A 27,933-nucleotide genomic window follows, 5' to 3' on the forward strand; every position below is an offset into this window, starting at 1 on the left:
TATATGAATAGCTTCTTCCCTTCTACAATGGTAAAATGGAATGCACTTGATAGCACTGTACGAGACTCCATCTCAATTTCAACTTTTAAAAAGAAACTTAAAAAAATCTTTGATATACCGTCTCAGAAACTTTTATTAACTGTGTTCCGAGGAAACTTAACATAATTTTATGTCAGCTAAGAAATTTTAAAAGTGATCTTAACTTTGATAAGTTACAAGACCATCTGATTGATGATGCTTCCTGTGTATGTGGTGTACAGAGGGAAGATCTAATATATTTTTTCTTTCAATGTCCTCTGTATTCAAATATTAGGCATCATATTACCACTATTTATAATCTAGTAGGATATTTAAATCTGCACTGTTTAGTATATGGTATCAGGTATTAGTAATGCATCCGACCAATTAAATAAAACTATTCTTATACATGTTGACTCTTATATTAAATCATCAAAACGTTTCGTGACTTATACGTGGTAGATAAATTCCAAATTAATATTCATGTATTGTTATTATTATTATTATTCAGGCAAATTTTATCCCTTAAATAACGAGTATTAGACATAAGCTGGTGTGGGTGTGGGTGTGGGTGTGCATGAGTGTGAGAGGAAAACGAATCACAACATTTTATATATTTAAGCATTGTACATAGCTACCGGAAATAGAAGAAGACAGATGTAGGCAAAGCCTGTTGTCTTATTCTTTTGTCAATACTGTTCTAATATCTTCTTTAATGTTAACTTATATGTTTGTATTATATATGTATTGTCAATAAAATACTTTTGAAATTGAAAGAAGAAGAAGAATGAAATTAAGGTATCTTACCTGAGTAGAACAAAAGGAGAAAACAGTCTGAAGTCTCTGCGTCAAAGTTTTCCCCATTATCGAAGTATATAGCAAAGTTTAAGAGATTGATGATGAATGCTGCTGAATGCTTGCAAGCTTACATTAGTAAGTAACTAAGTGACGTAATTGTTTTTGTGACGTCACAATACATGTATAATCCGGGGAATCAAAGGTCAGGAAAGGTGAACAATCAGTGTTTTTGACGTCATAATGATTCGTACGTTCTTTTTTCGTCTATTTATAGTACACATTAATTGCACATATTGTGATACCGTTACGCTCCAAAAAGATGGCAACGTATCGGGAGCAAAATGATTACAAAGCCTTTTGGAGTGTATATCTGGTGATTAAAAAAATCACCAGATATACAACAAAATGTTTTGCTAATGTTTACTTATATTTATAGTATCGGTACGAAGAATTAAGAAGGAAGTCCTCAGAAAAACAGGTATACTTTTTGGCGAAAATATCGTCTTATTTTGTAAAATGTTTCTTAGATTTAACCTCAAATACTCTTAATCTATTATGGCTTCGTGTGTTTGAATATTCTTTAATTGAAAATATTTTTTGTGACTTCCTTTTTCCCGGAAATAATTTTATAAACATCTATCACACCACCGCATGATTTTCTATAACCTAATGTTGGTAATATTAAGAATTGGAAAGTCCTGGTACTTGTTTCTTCCCTTGACGTTGAACATTTTCTATTGCTATTAAATGCTCTTCTAACCATGGGCACCAAACTTGATTGGCATACTCTAGCTACTACAGTTAAAAAGTATGGATGTTAATTAGGTACTCAATTGCTCTCAGCAATATGTCCATAATAAAATTTGCTTCATTAATCTTCCCGCATATGCGCTTATCAAATGTTAGTTATCATCTTTTGGGGTTCCAATGTCCTTTTCCGAATTTGAATAGTGGTAAACGTTCCTTCAGGGTGTAGTTGAGTGTATATTAATGTTTGTGATTCCCACCCGCATCAATTTACATTTGTCGGGCAGAAGTGTAGCTGCCAAATTTCTGATAATGTTTTTTTGAAAATATACATTCTGTTGCATAATAATACAACCTTGTTAATTATCTTTCGCTCTGACAGCGAAAAGGTATAAAAAAATTTAAAAAAATGACCCTAGCACCGAGCCTTGTGGAATACCACTTACGAATTCGTACATATTATTAAGTTGAAATAAAGACCATTACATATCGAGGTCAAATAAAAACAATAAAATTGCTGTATAAACTATTATAAGTACAAATCTTTCTGCAATGATATGGTATGTTAAGAGCAGTATCTGCCTTGTACGGAAGCCCTGGAGGGACATTTTTAGTCAACTAAATAATAACAAATAAGGAATAACAAATAAGTAGAAATAAATAAGGGCTTCCGTAGCCTTGACATTTATAGTTGATCATCATTAAAATGAACTAGATACGTATTGTGTAGCATTGAAACATCATCAAATTAACAACAGCCAGTTTGCCTTGGCAATCTATAGAATTTCTATAGAATTTCTCAAAATATTTTGGTGGAGTACAAATGCATTTTTTTTTATTTTCTGAAACAAAAACAAAGGCAAAATTATGACCTAAAAAATATTTACCAATCCCTTATAATACTGAACGTCCTCCATATAGGGTGTATTTCAGAAAAAAATGCGCACTTCAGTTAATGTTTTTTAACCAGGGCATGTCCACATAAAATGTTGACAACGATAATTTCAAACCTTTAACACTTGGCGATCCACGTTGTCTCATTTTTATATATTGATAAAAAAGAGACATATTTGACAAACTAGATCCAAGCGCGACGGTCAATCAATCTGATTAGACGGTCAAGCAACTGGCGCGTAGCGTACATTTACGTCATTGGAATGGACTCCCAACGAGTATCATTTTTGGGGTGGTATTCTTACCGACAGTTGATCTAACTAAACCCCTTAATCTTGTAAAATTACTCTGGAGATCTTAGTTTGATCCAAAGATATAAAGCTTATGTAACAAAATTCTCGTGTCCCTGTGCTTGTGATGATAAGCAAGCCGGGTATTATATTCGAGGGGCAAAATTTGTAAGAACACCGAATAAATACAGACGATGGGACGGATAGGTATTCTTGTTTTGTTTCTCCTTCTCGCTGTGACATGGGAAAATATCCCTGACGTCTGGAAAGGCAGACTGCCCTTGTTCCATTCCGGCACTTTGCAAACCAATAGTGGATACGAAAAGAAAAGAGGTAAAGGAAAGTACATCCCGCTAGCCACACTTATCAAAATGACCGTGCTCCGACAGCAAATTTTATCTCTTTATACCGGTGTCATAATTCTTTACCTGACTTGGCTTTATCGTACAGGTGTATATATTTTATTTGATAATTTAATAGATCTCTCTGTCGTGGTAATTAATCGTCGATATGATGTTACTCTAGATCTATGTACCACGATCGATATCCACCCGTCACAGCAGCTCAGTGATAATCGTACCGTATTTAACCATTTAAACGCACAATGACAAAATTAGTCCGTGTATCACCGAAACCAAAATTTAAAGTTCTGGATGTGAAATATCAAAAACGTTGAAAAAATAATGTATTTAAAAAGTTATTATCAGAACTTAGTAAAATTTAAAAGAAAGTTACGTAAATTCAACTTTTGGCAGCCATGTGGTATAATAAACTATTTCAGAGAGAAAGCATGTACACTTAATACATGTAGTCATTCAGGGGAGACAAATTATACTGGTCGTGTTCGTCATGTCCTCAGCCACACATTTGTGACACATTTGACAAAATTTCAGCCCCAATATATAAACGAATCGTGAACCGATATGCCAATACCTCGACTATAAATAATAGTTGTAACTTTGGTAGATCTGAATGTTTACTGGTGTACATGTATGGCCAGTCAATTCAAGCACCTCATGTGCATTCAATTTTAGGGAATCATGCTGTTTATTTAAAACTTCTATATTTATTTACATGTTACAAAATTAAATCAGTTGTATTTCATTGATTAATTGATTTAAGAGCTTTAAGTGATGTTAAGGAACCTTGTCCCTATTGCACTGGTTTTTCGTACATACATGCAGTAACCTCCCCCTTAATTCATCCTCGATATCCAGGGGTTACGCTTACTTTCGCTTTCTGCACCCCTGGAATATGTCATAGCAAAATCGAAGGCACGTGGCTAGCTATTTGATTGGTGTCGGGTAAAAAAATCCTGACCAATCACTAGGCTGATACTTGTCCTTTGAAGATTACAGAGGAACAACGCCCGACTTCAAAGCCAGTAAGTTTTACCGTTACGCGACCAGATTCTTGCCCAAAAGGTTGTGCACACTGAGCCTTCGATTTTGCTACGATACATTCCAGGGGTGTAGAAAGCGAAAATGAGCGTAACCCCTGGATATTGAGGATGCCCTTAACTTCGTTTAGGATATAACTGTAGAAATGTTGGCCAGGATACTTCCATTGACCAGGTACTGTAGCTCAGTAAAATATAACATGTAGCTAAGGTGATAGTCATACTCACTCACTGAAGTCCAAGGTTCAAATCCCAGTGTAACCCATATATTTGTAACTCGAACACTGTTGATGATTAATATTTTGTTCATTTCATCTTTGTTGTTTTTCATAAAAGACCCGTTAGGTATGGTTTTCTTTTCGGAATAGATTTATCAAAGCTATAGTCATGCCAGAAAAATCTGTTCCAATGCTTAGTCATAGTTTAACTTTTGGCAGTGGTACAGGGATCTTTAATACATTTTGATATTGCATGACGGTCTTCTATCTTCATTTGCAGGTCTTCGTATTTTCATTAAGTAAAGATATCCAAACATGGCAGAAGTACAATTGGACAAAGATAAGCACTGTCGTCATGGTCGGTTACTATAGTGACGAAATGATGTGTCTTGCGCATAGTAACGGGGCCCGGGTTGTCACAATAGGTACATGTTTATTTTTGAAATTCCATTTATTTTAGATGATACATTGTATAAGGAAATGTGTCTAGTACACATACACATTTGTTGAAAAGATAAATTCATTGAGTGATACATGTACCACTAAAACTTTTTGAGTATTGCTCAAGTTGAGATCAAATATTTCATTTTCAAAACAAAAATCGATCACTTGATAAATATGTACATGTTGTTCAAAGCTGGCAATCTTAATAAAAAAACACTATTTTATTAAATTGAAAAGATATTCGATCTGAAGTAACCATTCGAAAGAGTGAAGTTGATGGTCTAGTTGTCTGTTATTTGATGCAGTATTAGTAAATGTTCGATAAATCATATTATTACCGGGAATACTTTGAAATTTTGATAATTATGTTGGTTGTATGTAAAAGATCCCTGTTTATACTAACTCATCTTCTTGTCTAAGTTATTTGATTAAACAAATTTTAAACAACCTTGACAATCTTGTTTGACTGCAGCGGGTGTTCCCACAGAATACCTGACAAACGCTACCCTCCAGGAGGAGTGGGTGACAAAGTATCTGGCCGTCGTCACCCAGAACCACCTAGACGGGATCAACTTTGATTACGAAAACCCTATTCCAGCTGAGAGGACAGACTTGAGGGACGGATACACAGCATTGGTCAGACGGACCTATAAGACGTTCAAACAATACAATCCATCATATCAGGTTAATGATCTAATATAAATATATGTTACCCAGCATTCAAGGTTAACCAAGTTAACTCATTTAGCCCTGCATATTTAAACTGGACTTGACATTTCTTTGATTTGGTATGTCAAATGTGACTTTAGGGGTGAGTGGGTAAATTGAGTTACAAAGCATTTCAGGCAAACCAAGCTGCTTTCAGTCGCTAAGCATTTCGGGTCAATCATCCTTGAAACACCAGGGGTTACGCTTACTTACATACTTTTGCACCCGTGGATTACAAAGGAGTTAGTTTTACCATTACATTGCTGTGCAATTTGTTTGATGTAGATCAAAGAATCACAATGGTATACTTGTATCAGTCACAGGTGGCGCATACAGAGCCTCGAGCTTAAAATCCTAAATATTCCACGTTGCAAAGAATGTGAGAGAATGTAACTCCTGGAGTTTCAAGGATGCAGGGCAATGAAATACTTTCAGTAGCCAAGCATTCCAGTCAAAACATCAAATTAGTCATGTCAACTTTACATACAGTTAATTTCAAATCGCCATACGTAAATGCTTAGAAAAAAAACACTTTATTTTTGCTTAATGAAGAACTCCAATTGTTTAAGGCACAACAAAAGGCAAATGTGAATGTCATAGATAGCGGAACAAAACATCTGTAATGTATTACCATAACCAGAAAATTGACAGGGTCTGAGGTTAAATAGACTTTTCTTGGTCTGTAATTATGGGTTATAAAGCCTTAAAATTTCAGTCATGTCGTAGTGGCATAAAACAATCAGGTTGGCAACAACTTGCATGCTCAACCCTTCGTTTTTATACATGATCATCTCTGGGTTATTGATTAAGAATAAAAGTAAACCATCATTTGGAAATTTCATTTTAGTTAAATGTATGCACATACAAATGGAACATAATAACCATTTTTGATACTGAACGAAAAAAAAGAATCAAATCACTACATTTTTCCCACAGATAACGGTGGACGTGGCGTGGTCCCCAGCCTGTATTGACCAGCGTTGCTATGACTACAAGACTCTAGCTACAGTCACCGACTTCCTGTTTGTCATGTCCTACGATGAACAGAGTCAGATCCGTGGCCCGTGTGTGGCGTTGGCTAACTCCGGATTCTACAAAACACAATCAGGTTTGATTCGATCCTATTAAATGTGGTTTAGCTTTGTTATGTGTCTGTTGTACGCATCCATGTCTGATACTTACTGTGTACATGCTTGACGTTTTCTGTTCATCTAGGTTCCCGTTTTCTGTACACATGTCTCCTCTCTGTTTCAGGCATACAGAAGTACTTTCACCTGGGCATACAATCAGAAAAGTTGGTACTAGGTGTCCCCTGGTATGGCTACTACTACCCCTGTGTGGCCGTAACAAAGGTATGATCTGGTGTATTGACAGGATATGTATATATTCACAAAGGTTTTATATTCTGACGGAAATAGCAAGACCACACGAAAACCATGTCGGTTACTCATAACAATGATTCTTAACATAACACAAACTATATATAGAGACTAGACGCATAGTAACAAAACCTCAACTTCATAAACTTACTCACATTGGTTGTCTACATGTATAAACTTCATTTGCCTAGAGAGGAATGCATGTATAAAATAGCCTGTATCGTGTGTAACAATTTTTGTTTTGTGCCATTTAAGCGGGTTGGCATTATCAATGAGCGTCTGCAAATAAAACCAATTGTAAGAAGAAATATAACATCTATCATACAGCACAAAACAGTTTAGCAACTCATTGGTTTTTCTTCTGAAAGAGGTATACATCCAAAACTGAACAGAAATGGCCTTGTCTCATCTGATTTTCTCCAGCTACATTATGTAGTTTTTTTGTGTTGACGCTGTGGTATGTTTTTGTGCGTTGATGCATTGATTTTGTTTTGGTGTCAACGCTATCATGTTTTGTTTTTGTGTGTGGACACCATTATGTTAAAGGGGCTGGTCGGAAAAAAAAATGTCATATTTGCTAAAATGACATACACATGTTTAAAATACCTTCTTATGAAATATACCGATTCAAATTTTGTTGAAATTCACTCCATGAGACTAAAAATGACCCAAATCAGTGATGTAATTTTACCGCATGCGCGTCATCAACAAGGCCAAAGGTAAACATCGCTGCGAAAGAAAAAGATGCATGCAAAAGTCATGACAGGCACAAGGTATCAATACCGTTATATAACACAACAACATATAGGTAGGAATACTACACTTGCATCATACATGACCTTTGAAAACAATTATTTACGTATAGTATTGCTGTCTTGTCAGCTAGTTGAGTCCGACATGGCTGATAGACAGCGTGCTATTGTTGTTATCTTCACTGCCTCACTTTCGAAACAACCACGCGACATATATAAATAGATCTGCGCTAAATTGACGCGGGGCTTCCCCAATATTTTAGTGGTCAAAACTGGACATTGCAAGCAGAACTCGACCATCAAATTGCTGTGGTATAACTTTTGGAAGGCCAGAGAACGCATTTAGACCCATTAATTTTGTAATTTTTTCCCTGACCAGCCCCTCTAATGTATACGGTTATGTACCATGTGTAATACAACAGTTACAGTATATACCCTTACATTACAACAGGACAATACATGTAGTATCAAACATGTGCCGTTCCGAGGTGTAAACTGTAGTGACGCCGCCGGAAGAGAGATGGACTACAGCTTCTTCATGCGCATCATCCAAAACTCAACGACTGGACGACTGTGGGAGACTTCTACTCTCACTCCGTATTTCAACTACAAAGATAACGTACGTAAACCACGTAGCCTGCATAAAGCTTAAATTTAACTCTTATTATGTGGCTTGGTGTAACCTAAATCAAACGCATAGAAGTGCTACCTTGAAACAAATAACCCGAAGCAGACAGACATAGAAGGAGTGTTAAAATGTTAATATTACACTAGAAGATAAATAATGTTTTTAAAAAGCACCACAAACTAAAAATAAGTCATTAATCTAGAGAAATCAAAGAGAAGAACAATTAGAGGATTTCTGGGTTTTAAGGGTAAATGAATACTTACTTGATCTAGCTACATTCTTGAGAGGTACAGATCCAACACTCCACTCTTATTTCACTGTACTTGTATTTTGACCTTCATTTTGAAGGTTTTTGACGACACGTGTTTCAAATTTTTTGCTTTCTTTTCTTTTCTATGACTTAAACAGGGAACAACCTACCAGATCAGGTACGAGGACCCTGTGAGTTTGAAATTCAAGTTTGATATGGCGCTCCAGTATGACCTGCGTGGAGTAGGAATATGGAATGCGGATGCATTGGATTATGCTCACGACACACCGGACGTACTTCATCAACGTGCTCAGATGTGGCAAGCATTTCCGGATTACAAGAAAAAGTGACAACTCTATACACAGTGATCTTCATTATACATACAAATAATTTAAGATTATTTTCTCTCAAAATGTATTTGATACTTATTTACCACTTACTTTATAAGTTGGTTCTTCAACTAGACAATATATGTTTGTCAAAGTGATGGGGATGGTTACACTGCTGATCATGCTACAGCATAGCTAATATTTTCAGCAAAAAATGTGATTGTTACTTTACTTTATTAAAAGTTGAATACAATGATAAAATAGTTAACTGTTATTAAATTTCATTAAAAACAGATGTTTTTGTTAATATTTTCATAGAAGAGGTGTCCTTTTGGGCTTTGCAATATATTTGCTATGCATGATTTATACAAAGATACAATCTACATTCCTTATCATTGATGATTGTACTGGATGTATACTTTTTTTTTAGAAATAAACAAATATTTATATATTTCTTACCGAAAGTTGTTCTGTTTTCCTATTATATTTATCTTTGATATGCAATGAACCCATGGCATGGTGCACCTTCTAGCGTCAAATTTAAAAAAAATCAAACACTGTTATTGGTAGCACAATGAAGTTGGCATCAGATCTGCACCATCACAAGGAGGCAAATACACAACATACCCTGCCCGAAGCACTCATGCAAGCATACACAGCACACATGACGGCATGTCCTCAATGACGTTAGCTGTTGACAGGATGTGTAACCCTGAACAACCAAATTGAATTTTTTAGTCCTGTTTTTCTATTTAATGCATGGACAATGCAACTTTGACAGCAAAAAGTATCAATCACATGACAAGACAGGTTTCTACAGCAAGTTAGTGTACTGCATTATAGATTTTCTCTACTAAATGAATTTCTAAATGAACTAGTTTCCTATTTGGCAAGAAAAGATGAAGGCTTAATGATGCATATTGGCATGTTATGTACAATTTATTGATATTTTTTTACAAAAAGATAACAAAAATGTTAAACTTGTTTCCAGGTATGACCAGCATACACAGTATCCATCTAACCAGTCATGTTCTCTTCACACAGCAAGTCAACCAGTCTTGCACACAATGTACAAATATTAGTCATACAAATTCACACACCAAATCATCCGTCAAATCTACCCTCCCTCTCATCTAAATTCATTCGAGGTACAGAATAACTAGAACTGATTCTTTACGAAATCTTCATGTTAACAAACATATTCATGAATGTGCTGGAGATAAATTTAATGTATTACCTTTGTATCAATTATTTTCATCAGACACTATTTTAAGAGAAACGAAAGAAGACCAACTGACGTCACGTTACTATTGTAGTGTGATGACATGTAATTGTGACGTCACGACGTTGTTCTTTTGAATAAACCTGAAGAGCCCTGTGAAGGGTGAAAGCAGCTAGTTTTTTAGTCGGTCGTTAATCTTTTTTTTTCTATATTTACCTCCTTTACATGGACATTTAATCCCTTTTTTATATATATATATATATATAAACATGTTTTTTCTGTTCATAGTTTAAATTATGTTTTGACTGATACAAAACCACTAGCCCAAAATATCCCAAAATATGCATTTTACATGACTGTGATTGTGTACTTGTCAAAATAAAGTAAAAACTAGAAACTGTAATGTCCCCCTACCCCTGTAGTCTGTAAACTGATGACTAAGAATATGTTGACAAAATAACAATGGGTGACCAATAATAGCAACAGTGACCTTTGACATTTGATGAAAATCTGTTGAGAAATAAAAGTTGGTAGAGCTGTGACGATGAATCGTTATGGGATTGTTCCCCCCATTGGAGAGAGGGATACAAAATTATACCTTCATTGTTGTCATTATTACCAGTGGTCTATTGACCTGACAGCTATTTTGACCAGCTGTGTTTTTTTGACAATATCATGTAAATGTGAGTTACAGCACAGTGGAATTAGAAGTGTTAAACATTTTTATCATGATTCACTTGTCATTATGAATCCAACTGAAGAGCTCCAATAGGTTCCATTATGTAATTTCCATTACATCCTCAAACTTTTCTGTATGTATAGCTTTCACATTGCTGACAGTCACACGTAAAACAGTCTTTAAGTTTACATTCACAACTCAAAATCTAAGGCACACAGTTGGCTTCCATGACTTCATAAAAGAAATCCCTTTGTAGATCAATACTGTCTTGTAACATCATCCAGAGTTTTCCCTGTATTTTTTGGCATTTTCCGTTTTGAGGTGTCCTCCAGTTCTTTAGACTTGTAGTAGTGAGGTGCGACCTCTAGGAGCCAGGAGTTCTCTATCTCTATCACCTGAAACACACAGCATCAGTCCAGTCAGTGTTCAAAAAACAATATACTGCATACCGAGAAATGTTGACTGCAGTTTAGCTTTAAACTATTTATCATTAGAGAAAACATTAGTATACAGCATAATATGCATAGTAACTAAATGTGAAGGGCGAAATTAACATTGGGTGAATATGGATTATACTGACAAAGGGCGAAAGTTTCAGCAGGCAAAAAAATCCTGGTATACAGTACTGCTGTATTTGAAAGAATACTTTTATAGCTACATAGGAATGTTATTTAAAGAATACTTTTAAAGCTACATAGGAATGTTATTTAAAGAATACCTTTATAGCTACATAGGAATGTTATTTAAAGAATACTTTTATAGCTACATAGGAATGTTATGTAAAGAATACCTTCATAGCTACATAGGAATGTTATTAAAAGAATACTTTTATAGCTACATAGGAATGTTATTTAAAGAATACTTTTATAGCTACATAGGAATGTTATGTAAAGAATACCTTTATAGTTACATAGGAATGTTATTTAAAGAATACCTTTATAGCTACATAGGAATGTTATGTAAAGAATGCCTTAATAACTACAGAGGAATGTTATGTAAAGAATCCCCTTATAGCTACATAGGAATGTTACGTAAAGAATACCTTTATAGCTAGATAGGAATGTTATGTAAATAATACCTTTATAGTTACATAGTGATGTTAGTTAAAGAATTCCTTTAGAGCTACATAAGAATGTTATGCAAAGAATACCTTTATAGCTAGATAGGAATGTTATGTAAATAATACCTTTATAGCTGCATAGGAATGTTATGTAAATAATACCTTTATAGGTAAATAGGAATGTTATGTAAAGAATGCCGTTATCGCTACATAGGAATGTTATTTCAAGAATACCTTTATAGCTACATAACAATGTTATGTAAAGAATACCTGTATAGCTACATAAGAATGTTATTTAAAGAATACTTTTAAAGCTACATAGGAATGTTATGCAAAGAATACCTTCATAGCTACATAGGAATGTTATGTACAGAATACCTTTATAGTTACATGGAATTGTTATGTAAAGAATGCCTTAATAACTACAGAGGAATGTTATGTAAAGAATGCCTTAATAACTACAGAGGAATGTTATGTAAAGAATCCCCTTATAGCTACATAGGAATGTTGTGTAAAGAATACCTTTATATCTACATAGGAATGTTATGTCAAGAATACCTTTATAGCTACATATGAATGTTATGTAAAGAATACATTCATATCTACATAGGAATGTTATGTAAAGGATACCTTTATAGCTACATAGAAATGTTATGTAAAGAATACATTCATATCTACATAGGAATGTTATTTAAAGAATCCTTTTATAGCTACATAGGAATTTTATGTAAAGAATACCTTTGTAGCTACATAGGAATGTTAATTAAAGAATACCTTTATAGATACATAGGAATGTTATGTAAATAATACCTTTATAGCTACCTAGGAATGTTATGTAAAGAATTCCTTTATAGCTACATAAGAATGTTATGCAAAGAATACCTTCATAGCTACATAGGAATGTTGTGTAAAGAATACCTTTATATCTACATAGGAATGTTATGTCAAGAATACCTTTATAGCTAGATAGGAATGTTATGTAAATAATATCTTTATAGCTTCATAGGAATGTTATGTAAATAATACCTTCATAGCTACATAGGAATTTTATTAAAAGAATATTTTTATAGCTACATAGGAATTTTATGTAAAGAATACCTTTGTAGCTACATAGGAATGTTACGTAAAGAATACCTTTATAGCTACATAGGAATGTTATTTAAAGAATACCTTCATAACATACATTCATATTTTGTTTTTATAAAAATTGATAAATTGATTTTTGAACTAAAGCAAAAGGGGACAAGATTTAAGAAATTCAGTATGGCATGCAGTATGGTATACCTGTCTCATGAACTCTTTGGTAGTAAACACAAGTTCATGGTAAATAAGCCAGCGAGGTCGGTCCTCAAATAGGCTACTGTTGGGGTGGACCAGGACTGTCTGTTGATGCTTCACAGTCCGGTAATTACCTCCCTTGCCAAGTCGTGCAGTGTGGTAGAAAAATCCAGCAGTAATGGCCTGTCAAAAAATCAAAGTTGGGAAGTACACATCAGGGCTCTATTTGGAAATGTTACGTAAATAATTGTTTTTGTGTCGCCTGCCACACGAGGCGACATATAGGTAATAACTTTGTCGTCGTTGGTTGCGTAGTCCGAAGTTTCAGTGTGATGATAACTTAAGTTCCCTTTGGTTGATTGAACTCAAACTTAGTACACATATTGATACCAATATAGCTCAAACAATTTCGCATTTCAGAAGTTTACATGCATTTTTAGAGGAGTTATGCCCCTTTTATTGCCAAATAAGGGCATTGTGTAGTAAATGCAAGAACTTTTTTTTATTTTTGAATCAATTCCTTTTAAATTTTGTACGGTAATTCTAGAAGCAATAATGTTTAAAATATCTTACAGGTTTTTTCTGTCGAGTTTCAACTTATTTTTACTAAAAGCGCTGAGCAGGCGACACAAATTCTTGTATTTGTTTTTCATGTTTTGTACTCCATGCAATTAATTTGTCAGTAACTTGTGTTTAAAAGTTTTAAATTGGGATTCTTAATCTGGTTTCCTGAAAGTAAATATTTATCTGATCATCACAATGCTTTTTTCAAATTTAATAATCATCTTGTATTATTGCTAGAATTTTCATTCATTAATTTTAAAATATCAAAATGAATTCCATGAGCAAGGAAACAAGAGTACCGCGGGGCGGAACTATATTCGCCCGTTGAATGCCATATAGTGTTATATACTTTCTTACATTGAAATAAGTTCTGCATCATTCTAAGAGTGGTTAGCTGACATGCTATAAAAAATGTAGGAGATCGCCGGACAAAAATCAAAACTGTAATAAACAAAGGGCAATAACTTTTGCACAAATTGTTGAATCAAAATTCTTTTCAAGGAAACACAACAGCATATCATGATTATTTAGCCTACTAAGTTTCAAAGAAATCCGTAAAAAAGTGTAGGAGATCTCCGGACAATAATAATCAAATACTGAAATGAACAAAGGGCAATAACTTTTGGAAAGATTGTCGAAGCAAAATTCTGTTAAGGGAGACACAACTTCATATTATGATCATAATGTATACCAAGTTTCAAAAAGATCGGTCGAAAAATGTAGGAGGAGACAAACAAAAGTTTACGCTGGATGGACAGACAACTCCATACCACAATACTACCGTCAAATTTGACGGGCGTATAAAAAACGGCTTTGCTGCTTTTGATGAGTAATACAGTGTTTTGGTAGGTGACTGTCTGACTGACCTTGCGGATAGCTATGGTGTCACCAGGGCTGGTGGTCATCTCGATCTCCACCCTTTCCAATAGCCCCTCCAGCTGGTCGCGGACATCCCGAGCTCGCTTCATGGACCGATGCTGAATGAAGTTCTCGTAGCACCACTGTGTGGAGTGAGAGGTTTCCTCCCATTGGTCGTACACATTCAGCAGGGTCAGGTGGTCACCACCTGGACGGAAAAAGTTTTGTCGAGCTGTGTCAGCATGGACGACCTTGTCTTTAGGGCGGTAAAATATAGCGTTATTGACGGACAGCATAGCACAAACCGACAGGATCTCCTTAGAGCACTTGTATCTGAAACGAAACACATACTGAAGTTACATGTGTGTACCATATCAGCATTGGCATATTAAAATTAGTTGTTTTAACAGCATGACTTGTTACGTAATCGAAAAAAACGTTAGAATTTAAAGCTATCTCATGATGACTGCAAGAATAAGTTGCCACATTAGAGATCAATTATTTAAATATAAATTTCAACTTATTACCTATTTTTGAGACAAATATATGAGACAAAGTTTGATTTTAATCATTTGAACATTCAAAACACTTGTGCAGGTTATCTTTTTTCATATGGATTATCTGAAGTACATTTGACATTTAATTTTGCAGCCTAGGCTTGACATTCATGTATATGTGTAAATATATATATATGCAAGACAAAATCGTTTAGTCATGATCAATGACTTTCAAATACCAGAGGAAAACTCTTTTAGACCTTTTCTAATATACAACCTAAAACAGAGTAGGCAAACTCACTGCTCCGATGCCAATATAGCTTTGGACATCATGGGGTCTACGGGGAACTCAGCCATGCGACGCCCCAGTTTAGTGAGCTCTCCACGATGGTTGAGAGCCCCGAGAGCGTACAACTGTTCCAGGGCGAGGACAAGGGTCTCGTGGGGTGGTGGGTCCATGAAGTCAAAATGAATAAGGTCATTGATGCCCAGTGACTTGAGCATGAGCACCACATTTCCCAGGTTAGTTCGCTGGATTTCTGGTATTGTATTATCTTCAAGCTCGTTTTTGTACGCCCAAGCCGTGTACAGACGAAAACACCTCCCCGCAGACACTCTTCCCGCACGACCTGCTCGTTGGTTAGCTGAGGCCTGGATTGAACAAATGACAAATAAATCATAATTTACAGGACTATAATTTCAGGGAGAGAAATTCCCTGATAAAAACTGGCCGTACATTACCATATTTATCCGGCAATCAGCCCATGCTTGATATTAAATGATAAGCCCACCAATATATATTGCAGGTAGGAAGAAATACCAACAAAAGCTTTTTGATTATCCTGTAATAAGTCCATCCCCCTACTTTCAGTACGGGATTGTATGTTAGCCCCCTTGGCTAATTGCAGGACAAATATTGTATGTGGTATTGACCAAAAGTATACCATATAATTGTGTAATAAAGCCAAAAGCTGATCTGCAATGTAGACCCTCTTGTCATATACATGTCTTTATTTGATATAGGTGTGCGTATACCCTATTATCTTTGATAGCAGTTTCATCCATGCTGCAGTCCATGTCTGGAACGGACTCCCAGACAGCGTAGTTGGAGTAATCAGTGTTGATGGTGCTCGGTCCTTCAAGAGCCGAGTGCATCAACATCTTAAAGAAGCAGAGAGTTCCCTACCATGCATGAAGCTGCTGTGAACCACTGATTGGCCCATGAAGACTACTCATACTGTATAGTGCTTTGATGCCTATATCTGTGCATGACCTGGTCATACATTATGTGGCTATTGTTTGTTCACCTTTAATAGCATTTTATTAAAAAAAAAAAAAGTATTCTTTATCTTTGATCCCAGTGTGAGCTACACCTATAATCTAACTTCCACAGTACATTTGATATAGGTGTAAAGTACACCTTACCAGTGATACAGGTGTGATTTACCTTAGATATAGGTATCAAGTACCCCTTACCAGTGATACATGTGTGATTTACCTTAGATATAGGTGTCAAGGACACCTTACCAGTGATACATGTGTGATTTACTTTAGATATAGAGGTCAAGTACACCTTACCAGTGATACATGTTTGATTTACTTTAGATATAGGGGTCAAGTACCCCTTACCAGTGATACATGTGTGATTTACCTTAGATATAGTTGTCAAGTACACCTTACCAGTGATACATGTTTGATTTACTTTAGATATAGGGGTCAAGTACCCCTTACCAGTGATACATGTGTGATTTACCTTAGTTATAGGTATCAAGTACACCTTACCAGTGATACAGGTTTGATTTACCTTAGATATAGGTATCAAGTACACCTTACAGTGATACAGGTGTGATTTACCTTAGATATAGGTCTCAATTACACCTTACTAGTGATACATGTGTGATTTACCTTAGTTATAGGTGTCAAGTTCACCTTACCAGTGATTACATGTGTGATTTACCTTAGATATAGGTGTTAAGTACACCTTACCAGTGATCCATGTGTGATTTACCTTAGATATAGGTGTCAAGTACACCTTACCAGTGATACCTGTGTGATTTACCTTAGATATAGGTGTCAAGGACACCTTACCAGTGATACATGTGTGATTTACCTTAGATATAGGTGTGACAATGAGGGACTCCATGCCTGTCCTAGCATTGTAGCTATTCTGTTTACAGAAGCCTGGATCTATGACATACTTGATGCCATCTATTGTCAAAGATGTCTCGGCTATGTTGGTAGCTATGACAACCTGTAGTAGACAAATATCATTTTATCAGAGAAGATATACATGAGTACATTGACTACTTTTTAACATATTTAGTACATTTAACACATTTAATACATTAACTTTCCTAATGATTCAATGGAGCTTACTTTTTAAATGACAGTCTTTTATTGCAAACCTTTTTGTGATTCAAAGCTGAGCTACTGTATCAGTATAAGGAAGCTGCTGTTTAATATCCTGACCATCATACAAAATAAAGTATCTGTTCTCCATCACACGAACGGCAAGTTTTACATCAACTCACCTTCCTGGCTCCTGGGGGTGTGGGCTCAAATATCTTGGCCTGCATGTCTGATGGAAGGTTGGCGTAGATCGGCGAGATGATTAATTCCTTTATCTTACTCCCAAGCTTCTTAGTTCTCTCCTGTAAAATAAACAAATCTCAATAACTCATGGAACAAAAACATCTGATAATAATAACACACTTCCTCAGACTCTTTTTAGAAAATGAAACTGTCTTTCAAATTATCTGGTTATCCTGTAAGATATAACATATTATCAAACTCTTCACCTGTATGCTAACATAACTTACCGTACTGTAACATCTCGTTAAATAATTCACCTGTATATCAACTTACCTGTAATATCTGGTTAAATGATTCACCTGTACTCAACGTAACTAACCTGTAACATCTCGTTACATGACTCAATCTCCTCCTGGCCTGTGAGGAACACCAGGACGTCACCGCTAGGCTGTGTTACATGGATTTGCAGTACAGACACAACAGCAGCATCAAGGTAGTCAGCCTCTGGAGCCTTGGTGTAATAGATGTCCACAGGAAAACGTCGCCCAGGAATGCGAAAGATGGGGGCGTCATCAAAAAACTGAAACAGCCACACAATATTTTTCTGAGGTATAAGAGTAATACAGGTAGATAGGTATATCTTATATATTAAAATCTGATCATGTTAATTTCATACTGGTCAGGATCTGGGAGACTACAATACAAAATAGAGCAATAATTTTTTTTTCAAGTTAATATAAGCATCATATTTAGACCATATACATGATAGTTGTTTTATTGTACCTTCTGATGTGCCTGTACTTTACAATACAAGAAGGGTTCTCCTAAAACTTGGTTAAAATGAATGCAAATTGTGTTTTCTAAACCAAGTGACCTAGACCTTTGAAATGAAGCATCCTTGCTTTTTCCCATGTTATTTGAAAATCATTTCGTACTGGAACAGTCATTTCCCATATTATTACATATCTGTTTATTGCAATCCAAATGGTTGAACCGGTGGGACCAGAGTTGTTCGTTTAGGAAATACGGTCAGACCTAGTAATCAGATGCTGTTTTAAGGCGAGCCTTGACAAAGCTTTGCAAGGCCTGCATTAACTTCTGCATGTCTGCCAGGATTTATATTTTATACCAAAAACTGTTACATTTAAAAACACGAACCGGTTGTTCCGCATAAACGAACAGGCCCTTAGTATAACACCAGTATTGTTCTTTACCGCGGAGAATTTTTCTGCGTCCAGTGTAGCACTTGATATGAGAAGCTTGAGGTCTGGTCTGAAGCGGGCGATGTCCTTGACCAGTCCAAACAGGACATCTGTGTGGAGGGTACGCTCATGGGCCTCATCAATTATCATCACACTGGAATTCAACAATTAACAAGTTACACTTATTGTTATTAACATAATTTAATCCACAAATTACAATTATCAATTATTGATCCACAAATTACAACTATCAATTATTGATCCACAAATTACAATTATCAATTATTGATTCATCACACTGGAATTTCTCAACAAACAACTTTACTATCAATTTCGACAGGTTCAGCTTGTACATTTCAAAAGCATATGCTTGTAAACATTTTTTACAATATTCCACAAGAGGCCCAATAAACCTGTATCTTTCACCTGCATCTTTCTTGCTAACCTATATAAGAAGTTGAAATGTTTTCACTGACCACATCTCCTATATTTCCCAGGTGAGAGGCTCCCCCTGGTACTTTGTACTCTCTCAGTAAACACAAGGGGTGAGTCAGGGTCTTTATTTAAACGTACTTGTAGCTGGCTAGATCAGGCTCCCCGAGGTACTCTCTCAGTAGCATACCCCATTTTGGGGCCCGGCCCTTCAGACCCTAGGGGGAACAGGGTTTAGATTTAACCATACCTATAACTGGCTAGATCAGGCTCCCCGAGGTACTCTCTCAGTAACATATCCCCCTTTTTGTGTCTAGCCCTTCAGACCCTAGGGGGGAACAGGGTCTAGATTTAACCATACCTATAACTGGCTAGATCAGGCTCCCTCAGGAAATCTCTCAGTAAAATAACCCCATTTAGGGCCCCACCCTTCAGGCCCTAGGGTCTAATAGTCAGGGTCTTAATTTAAACATACCTGATACCTGTGCAAGATCAGGCTCCCCGCGAGACTCTCTCAGTAGCATACCCCACTTTTGGGCCCCACCTTTCTGGCCCTAAGGGCGAGTCAAAGTCTTAATTTAAACATACCTGTAACTGGCTAGGTCAGGCTCCCCCAGGAACTCTCTCAGTAACATACCATCTGTCATGTACTTTATGATAGTCCTATCTGAGGTACAATCTTCAAAACGGATACTGTACCCAACCTGCAATTATAATATTTACTAACCATCAACGCCCTGTACTACAAAACGCAAAAAGTATCAAGATTATTTATTCATATGATATAAGTCTCATTCAGTCTTATCAAAGTTCACATGGTGTGAATTCTAATTAATACTGTAGGTTAATGTAATTACTCTTTTTTAGTCAAAATTCATCTCCTGTATCATTAAGTCCGTAATATTCAAAATTAGGGAAAATTCATCTGCATGTGGACATAATTTTAAAATTTACAAATCGCATTCAAGATTAAACATTGGAAAATTTTCATTTACGCAGAGAACTATTAATTTATGGAAAATTTAAAAAATCTTCTGTCTTATGTTGTAAATTCAAACACAGTTCAATCATTTGAATATACAAGTGCAGAAATACAGTTTTAAAAGACAAAATCTAATAAATCTGGTTTTTCTTTAATTGTTTTTAATTTCAGAGCTGACTGTCAAAGGATTGTAAAATCGTTATTTTGTCAGAATAAAATCTATGAATCCACTTTTATAAAACTGATAATCTTCAAACAAGAGCATCATTCAGATCTACTTGCTCTTTGTATTTATCTGTGGAAACTTAATCAATTGATCACGCAGTACACAGTAACGCTCTATAAAGTGCGTCTAATTTACATTAACAGTATTTGATATATGCACTATGCATACCTCATTTCCCAGTTTCTTGCCCATTTCCTCGGCCACACGAGCTGCCACTGACATGGCTGCCACTCTCCGCGGCTGTGTACATCCAATCTTCATGCCATTCTTTGTGAAACCCTGTATATGAACAATGTAATACCTGTCAATCATAAATCTCAGACTGGCTTATCTAACTTTAAGGATGATGTTATGTCATTTAAGTTAGTGTCAGTGGAACTAAGTAAAGGTGACTCCAGGTGCGTATATAGCTGCCTTTACGCTGGTACGCAGGTGAATCCACCAAATTAAAAACAACAACAAAAACCAACAACAACAGCAAAAACAAAACACTACTTGTGGCAAACTGAATGTGTTTTCAGAAATTAATGTGCTGATATAAAATTAAATATTTTTGTTTTTATTGTAGATTTTCCCGATTTTGCAATTACTTCTTGTTTGATTTACCCATTGTAAAATTATTCTGAGACACATAGATCTTTAAATCAGTACACTATTTTTTCCGGTGGGGGAGGTTGGGGCTTCTGACCCATATTATCCCCCTACTAGGGCTGTAAGACAGTCTGCCGAAATGCTGCTGTTGGCTAAGATATTTTTGGCACTGTAACAATTTGGTGTATTCAATTTTGGCTTTTGACTCCAAGGGCAAAATCAACCTAAATAAATTGATATCCAAAATATCCCAAAGTACGGTATACTCACCCCTTCATGTAGGTACTGTGGGATCTGTGTGGTCTTTCCTGACCCGGTCTCCCCCTCAATAATGAGGACCTGGTGTTCCTCTATAGCATCCAATAAATCCTGCTTGAAAGGAAACACTGGAAGGCTCTTTTTACATTCTTCTATCGTCATCTTCTTCCTCTCCGCATCCGACATCTCTGGCTCTTTATCCTGAACATAAAGTCACAAAGGAAAATGACAAGTGACGTTTAAACGAAACGTCGATTGTAAGATTAGTGTCCAAGTCTTGGTTGACTTTCGGTAAAAGTCCATACAATATTCTTAAAATGTTGTTCTGACAGACAATATATCAAAATTGCTTTAAAATCTATTTGTAAATTTAAATTCTGTTGCTAGTATACAATACGTGACCAAATCTGGCAGAAAATAAGCAAAATTTTAAGATATTTGTTGTCAGGAAACAGTAAGCAAAAGATAAAGCTTTACTTACAAAAGGATGAATAAGTAAGATTTAGATGCAAATCCCTCCTATAGTGGTGTATTCATTATTTTGATTGCTATTGTTTTTTGTTATTTGGCCCTGTGTGTACTTAAGTTCTATTTCTGATAGCCTGGTGTCTGTAGTGCCAACACAAATCCAAAATTACCTTGGTTTTCTTACTTCCTGGCATCTGTAGTGCCTGCACAAATTCTATTTCCTCATCCATGATGAAATCATAGTCTTTGGTTTTGTTTTTTTCTTTTGCTCGTTGTTTAGCATCACGCGCCCCAAATTTCATGATAGCAGCACCAAGATGATCCTCTTCCCAGCGCTGTTGTTCAGAGTTAACTCCCTTTTCAAGGACCTCTTCCTCATAGCGTTCAGATGGCTTGTCGTCTTCCTTTGGCATATGGTAACGGTTCACCTTCTCCTTTTCCCCTGCTCGTCGATGGTCTTTGGCTATTTCCAAAACTTTCTTCTTATAATTCAGATTTTTTCTTTCCTTTTCTGTTAGTCTGGAAAAAAACCTTGCTAAAATTAACATCCATCGTTTCAGAAATTACACTTGTTGCAAAATGCAAAATTCAGGAGAGAATTTTTTTTGTGAATCATAAATAACCTCAAGTTTCTGTCTTATGACTGAAAATATTGTAAAAGAAAAACAAACAACAAATGAGTGGAATTTAAATACCATTACACTGCACCTGTACCAATTATCAACATTTGTGATTTATTTTATTTCACAACCATAGCCTTTCCAAATTTCCAATGATTATCAAAGGATTGTGTGATCGATATATGACTTCACACAAAACAGAAGACAAAAACATTTTAGAAGAACAAGATTTGAAGATTTAGTTTGTATTTAAAACTGCAAAAAGAAGAAGAAAAATTGCTTTTAATATACTATATTTGCATAAGAAATGGGTAGATTATTAATATTTTATGATTAACGGTCCGGCAACCCAGGAGAGGTCATTAGGGCCAATAAATGGTTGATAAAAATACATTTAAATGAAAATGACATGAAACTAACATGGTGTGAAAGACAAATGCCAACTTGAATATTCAAAATTGCTTTGGTGACTCATACCTTTTATTTGGTGACTCATACCTTTTGTTTGGAACAACCAACAGCTTTCAGAGTTTGATTGTAGAGACAGTTATTGTTTAAAAAGACATTTAAAACATGCAATGTCATTATAGAAATTTTCTTCAGTTGGCTGAAGGTCATGAACGCAATCTATTTGCAAGTGAGAAATAGGATGGCATATGCTTTTCTAGTTACACTGAGTATCCCTATAAACAAAATAAAATCTTAGTCCTACTTTGTTTCAGAAAAGAGATACTCCTCATCTATGATATCAGCCTCCAAGTCCTCCAGCTTCTGTGTTCCTCTTTTCTTTAGGTACTCCTGTCGGGATTTCTCCCTTATTTCAGGAATAAGTTTTTTCTTATCCTCTGCCTCCATTTCCAAACGTTTTTTTGCTTCTTCCAAAGCCTAAAATTAACAGTGTTTATATTAAAAAAAGATTTTTCAAAGAAGATCTTTGAACATCAATACTTCAATGCTTTGTGAAAGATAAAATAGCTTCAATTTTTTTTTTAAATATTTGCTACTTGAGAAAATTTGTAGAAAAAGTGTAATAGAATTAAGTTGGCAGCTCATTTAATCAACAGTAGCAAGAGATGAAATGGACCTGTACAGCTCATCTAATATTCATCTCACATCTTTGACCTCCAAAGTTGATCAATTCTTTATGGATCTCTGTAAGTAGATTTTATAACTCAACAACTTCTGCTCTGGTTGGCTAGAATGTTATTTTGGTGCAAGAGTGTTTGTTCATTATTGTTCATTTTGACACACAGTGAACTTCAGGTCAGGATCTATATGAGGAATGTTTTTCTTTAGACCCTGCACACTTGATGTATATGATTACATGTGCAAAGATCAGAGTTTGAAAAGTTCTTATAGTTTACACCTACTGCGTAATCAAATAAAGTGCCACCAACCTTTTTCTCTGACTTAGACATGATCTGGCGTGTGCTGGCTTTGTCTTTGTCACGAAGGCGTTTGGCAAATTGATCCCTCTCGTCAATGTCCTGTAATCTCTGTTGTTCCTGTTGGTCAAACTCATCCTCCGAGTCCGAGTCTGTCAGCGGGTCATCTTTATCAAGGTTCATCCTGTAATTTGTCACAAATTACAAAATCAACAACCTCAATTTTGCATTTTCTGCCAACATTGTCTGCCAAGAATGGGACCTACTTGTAGTCTTATCATCTGCTATTGGACAGAGAATAAAGACCTCTTTCTTAGATACCTCCATAATCGAGAGGACTGATAGTGGAGAATGCTGAAGACAAATCTATATTTGTTTGTAAATTTATGAAGTGTTTGTTAGCATACTGTTGTTATCATAACGTACAGTCTATAGATTTCACCCGAGGAAAGTTGGAGACAAAACATCCCTTATTAGTCAAATTTGGCTCTGTTCTGACCATTCCTGTCGTGGATACTTCCATATACAGAGTCCCTCGCTAAAATATCATGAATGAATTCCATAGGATCATAGAACAACATGTCCTACAGAATTCAGTCTATAGATTTTTTTATTTTAGAAGAAACCAGAAGGATAGAGAAAACAAATAATCTTCATATTTTTGGTAACAGGTTTTGGGTTTGTACGAATAATTATAGTAAAGTCAGTCAAACAACTGGCCTCTAAAACACAAAATGAATCACACTTCAAAAAGTAATTATACATATTATATTTGAGAGGTTTTTTTTATAATGGGCCAAATAAAGTCAACAAATAGAATTCCACCCAACAACTTTGCTTACATACCGACTTTCTTCTTCACTGCTTTCATCAGACGATTCGCGCTTTTTCCTGAAATGTTTCTGCTTTCTATCTTTCTTTTCCTTCTGCAATGAAATTTAATCAAAATTTTAATGTATGAGTTATGCTGGAAAAAAAATCAAAACATAATTTTAACTTCTTTCCTCCATGTCCTCATCATTTTCACAATCAATCCCCCCCCCCCCCCCCTCACACACTCCAGGTCTCACTATTTTCACAATCAACCCCAACCCCCCTACATGCCTTGCCATTTTCACAAACCTCCCTCCTTCTCGATCCATATCCTCAACATATTCACAATCACCCCCTCCTGCTTCCCTATCATGTGTAACCATTTTCACAATATCCGTCCCTCAACCCATTCTACATCATGTTCTCACAATTTTCACATCCTCCTTGAATTGGCTCCTACTCCATACCCTCCACATTAAAGCCCTTTTTGGTCTCTGTGAGGTATAACATACATATAAAGAATGCATAATATATAGATATATAGATCCACGCCATCCCCCCCCCCCCATAAACTCACATGAATTATCAGTGATTGGCTTCACAACTTTGTGTTTGTTTGTTTGATTTTGTTTAACTTTGTGTCATACCTTTTTGGGTAAATAAGTTTCTTCTTCACTGTCCTCATCCGACAGAACTGTGTAGCTGTCATTTTTCTTTTGTAACTCTAGTGCCTCTCGTTCTCTTTTCCTCCCGACTTTCTCAGCCTCAGCTTTATGCGGTACCTACAATTTAACAAATCAAATTTATTGACAAATGATCAGTCAAATCAGAGAATGAAATAAAAGAACTTTTAATTGCCTATTCTGTATTCAGTGAACAGGCAATCCTTATATTATATTGTTAACTAGCGGGGTGCGTCTTCACTGACCAGTCTTTTAATTTTGATGTCACATTACAATTGTTTGTGCCAGCATCTGAAAGTTCTGTTGTAATGCAATGAATTATGGCATTTGTTTCTCTAATTGGAAACAGGAATTTGAATCTGATGATGTATTTCCAAGATAAACATCCCTTTTCAGATATTGATAATATGAACGCTATGGGAACAAAAAGCAAGCAAAACCTGTGGTGGCTGTTTATCAAGTAAATTTTCACATTATATTGAAGTGAAAAGACAAGGTTTACCAAGTGTCCTTTTGTAATATGAAAATGATCTTACTCAAGTAAGATTAACAAGTTAACTAGCCTTCAGTTATTTTTAAACAGTCACTACTCAATATATCCAACATTAACAAGAATAGTAATACTCATAACTCATCTGACTGAAAATGCACTTAAGGTAATTATAAGCCATCTGAATTTTCATGATTTTGATTATAGGGTGTAAACCAATTTCGAGATAAAATATTTTCATTTTTTATCTCTCTAATATGAATGAAACTGTTACAGGAGGAGGAGAAATGCAGCATGGTCCTGAATCCGGGACCATCCAAACTCAGATAGGCAGACCTCTACCAATTGAGCTACCTGGTCGTCGATGATCGACCCAGTCAAGTTCCGCTACATTCCTCCCTCCTTATTCTAAGTGTTCGCCCCCGAAGACAACACTATTTGCAACTCAGGTTTATATATCCCCTTGCTACGCATTCACCCATTGCTTGAAACAAAGGTTGGCAAGCTTGCCAATTTTGAAACAGGAGAAAGAGAAATGCAATGGCTAAACCGGGGTTCGAACCCAGGACCATCCAAACTCTAGAAGGACACTCTACCAATTGAGCTACCTGCAGGTCACTGACGATCGACCCAGTCCAGTTCCTCTACAAAACTATCCGTTAACATTAACAATGTCTGTTGTTGACAATGTACAGGTCCAGTACACTCTGCCGCAATTTTCATGTGATTTTCTTTTTGAAGGAAAACGAAACAGTCGCTTTTAAAAGAAGATTTTAAAATTAAGTTGATAACAAAATTAGGTTGATAACAAGAGACATTAAATATCAGTGTTCTTTGTAAAAAATAATGATGTAAAAAAAATCGAAAATTTTACATTTCATATGAAAAATGAAAATAAACATATAAATGTATACTTTTTGTAGTCAACATTACCATAAACCTTATTGTTTTATGCGACTTTGCTTTGATTTAATGAAAATTGAAATCTGAGAAATTATAGCTAAATACAGCTATAATTTATAATATAGCTCAATCGGCAGAGTGTACTAGACCTGATGTACAGGACGTTAAATAAAGATTATCATTATTATACAAGTGGGTGCAGTACAGATTTACCTTAAAGAGCTTTACTATCTGCTTTAACTAATTTGTAAGAAAACATGAGCGTATCAATGGAGTACGTTAGCTACCTTTCCCCATAATTCCCGGGCAAAACCTAAAACGTTCGTGTCGATGTCGATGACTCCGGTATCTTTGATGGACTCGACAAAATGCTCTGTTGAGGCCGCTTTTTTTGCCAATCCTATCATGTACTGGGTTATATGCTTGTCTGAAATGCCGACAATGTCATGAAGCTTGTCATTCACCCAAGTTTCAAGCATCTCCATGGCTGTTAATATGATCAAATCGTCATAAAAATATAAACAGAACCATGTTTTGATTTCCAGACGGTTTCCCACGTTTGACGCTGATTAAAATCATCGTCGTACATACGTTTTACAAAAGAACACTCTTGAGACGACCCATGAAATCGAGGCCGCTATCGTTTCTTCAGTCTAAATAGTCCAGATGTTCTAGATATTTCGTGATAATCTGGCACATTATTTTTGTCAAAATAGCAACAAATTAAAGAATAATGTATTTTTATCTCTTTAGTATAGATATATAGATACCGTTAGGCTTAAATGTGTTTATATAAGTATATTTTTCGGGAAAATTAAAACGGTTGTACCGGATAAATAAAAGCAGACCAATAGTGAGGGTGCGTTCGCTCCACGAATGAAATGAGTGTTACTAATTACAGCCCCATGTACTTGTAGTATTCTAGCAATAATTTCCGCTAGATTTACTCATAATACTGCAATGTAACCAAGCATATTATTTCAATACACATAGAAATTAGTTATTGTGTAAAACCTGATGCTGGAACAATGGGATGTAACTCCTAAGTGCGGCACGTCGATTTACCCAATACTACACAATACAACACAAAATAAAGTTGATTTTACCCAATACAAGTTCCGATCATGAATGTTGTACGGAACCGTTTTTTTTCTTCTTTTGACTCCTACATATTACAAAATCGTTATAAAATATATAATCCATAACATATTGTGATCTATGCTGGACCGCTTTCGTGTATTGCGATACAAACGGTTGAACCGATTGGACCACAGTTTTTCGTTTATGAAATAAGGTCGGACCTAGTGACCAGATGCTGTTTTCAGGCGAGCCTTGA

General features: G+C 35.6%; 2 protein-coding genes across 2 annotated transcripts; one reads left to right on the forward strand and one right to left on the reverse strand.

Annotated features, from left to right (window-relative positions):
* Window positions 1-2,987: 2,987 nt before the first annotated feature.
* LOC110441688 (di-N-acetylchitobiase-like) lies at window positions 2,988-9,304 on the forward strand (the record flags this gene model as incomplete). Its single annotated transcript, XM_021484904.1, has 7 exons — window positions 2,988-3,080; window positions 4,645-4,789; window positions 5,281-5,492; window positions 6,453-6,624; window positions 6,771-6,868; window positions 8,099-8,266; window positions 8,684-9,304. Coding segments are annotated over 7 exons (1,080 nt in total), but the record flags the coding sequence as incomplete, so codon positions are not given.
* Window positions 9,305-10,306: 1,002 nt separating this feature from the next.
* On the reverse strand, window positions 10,307-27,200 carry LOC110441881 (putative pre-mRNA-splicing factor ATP-dependent RNA helicase DHX16). The gene is made up of 17 exons (XM_021485167.1): window positions 26,885-27,200; window positions 25,169-25,303; window positions 24,555-24,634; window positions 23,721-23,892; window positions 23,036-23,208; window positions 21,874-22,222; window positions 21,248-21,436; window positions 20,555-20,665; window positions 19,767-19,882; window positions 18,759-18,900; window positions 17,924-18,124; window positions 17,544-17,663; window positions 17,123-17,263; window positions 15,314-15,663; window positions 14,524-14,848; window positions 13,100-13,276; window positions 10,307-11,150 (listed from the first exon to the last, which is right to left on the reverse strand). Exons 1-17 carry the CDS (start codon window positions 27,080-27,082, stop codon window positions 11,013-11,015), a joined length of 3,117 nt encoding a protein of 1,038 aa, XP_021340842.1. The 5' UTR covers window positions 27,083-27,200; the 3' UTR covers window positions 10,307-11,012.
* Between the last annotated feature and the right edge of the window lie 733 nt (window positions 27,201-27,933).

The sequence above is a fragment of the Mizuhopecten yessoensis genome, unplaced genomic scaffold (assembly GCF_002113885.1).
Source record: "Mizuhopecten yessoensis strain PY_sf001 unplaced genomic scaffold, ASM211388v2 scaffold1883, whole genome shotgun sequence".
Taxonomy (NCBI): Eukaryota; Metazoa; Mollusca; class Bivalvia; order Pectinida; family Pectinidae; genus Mizuhopecten; species Mizuhopecten yessoensis.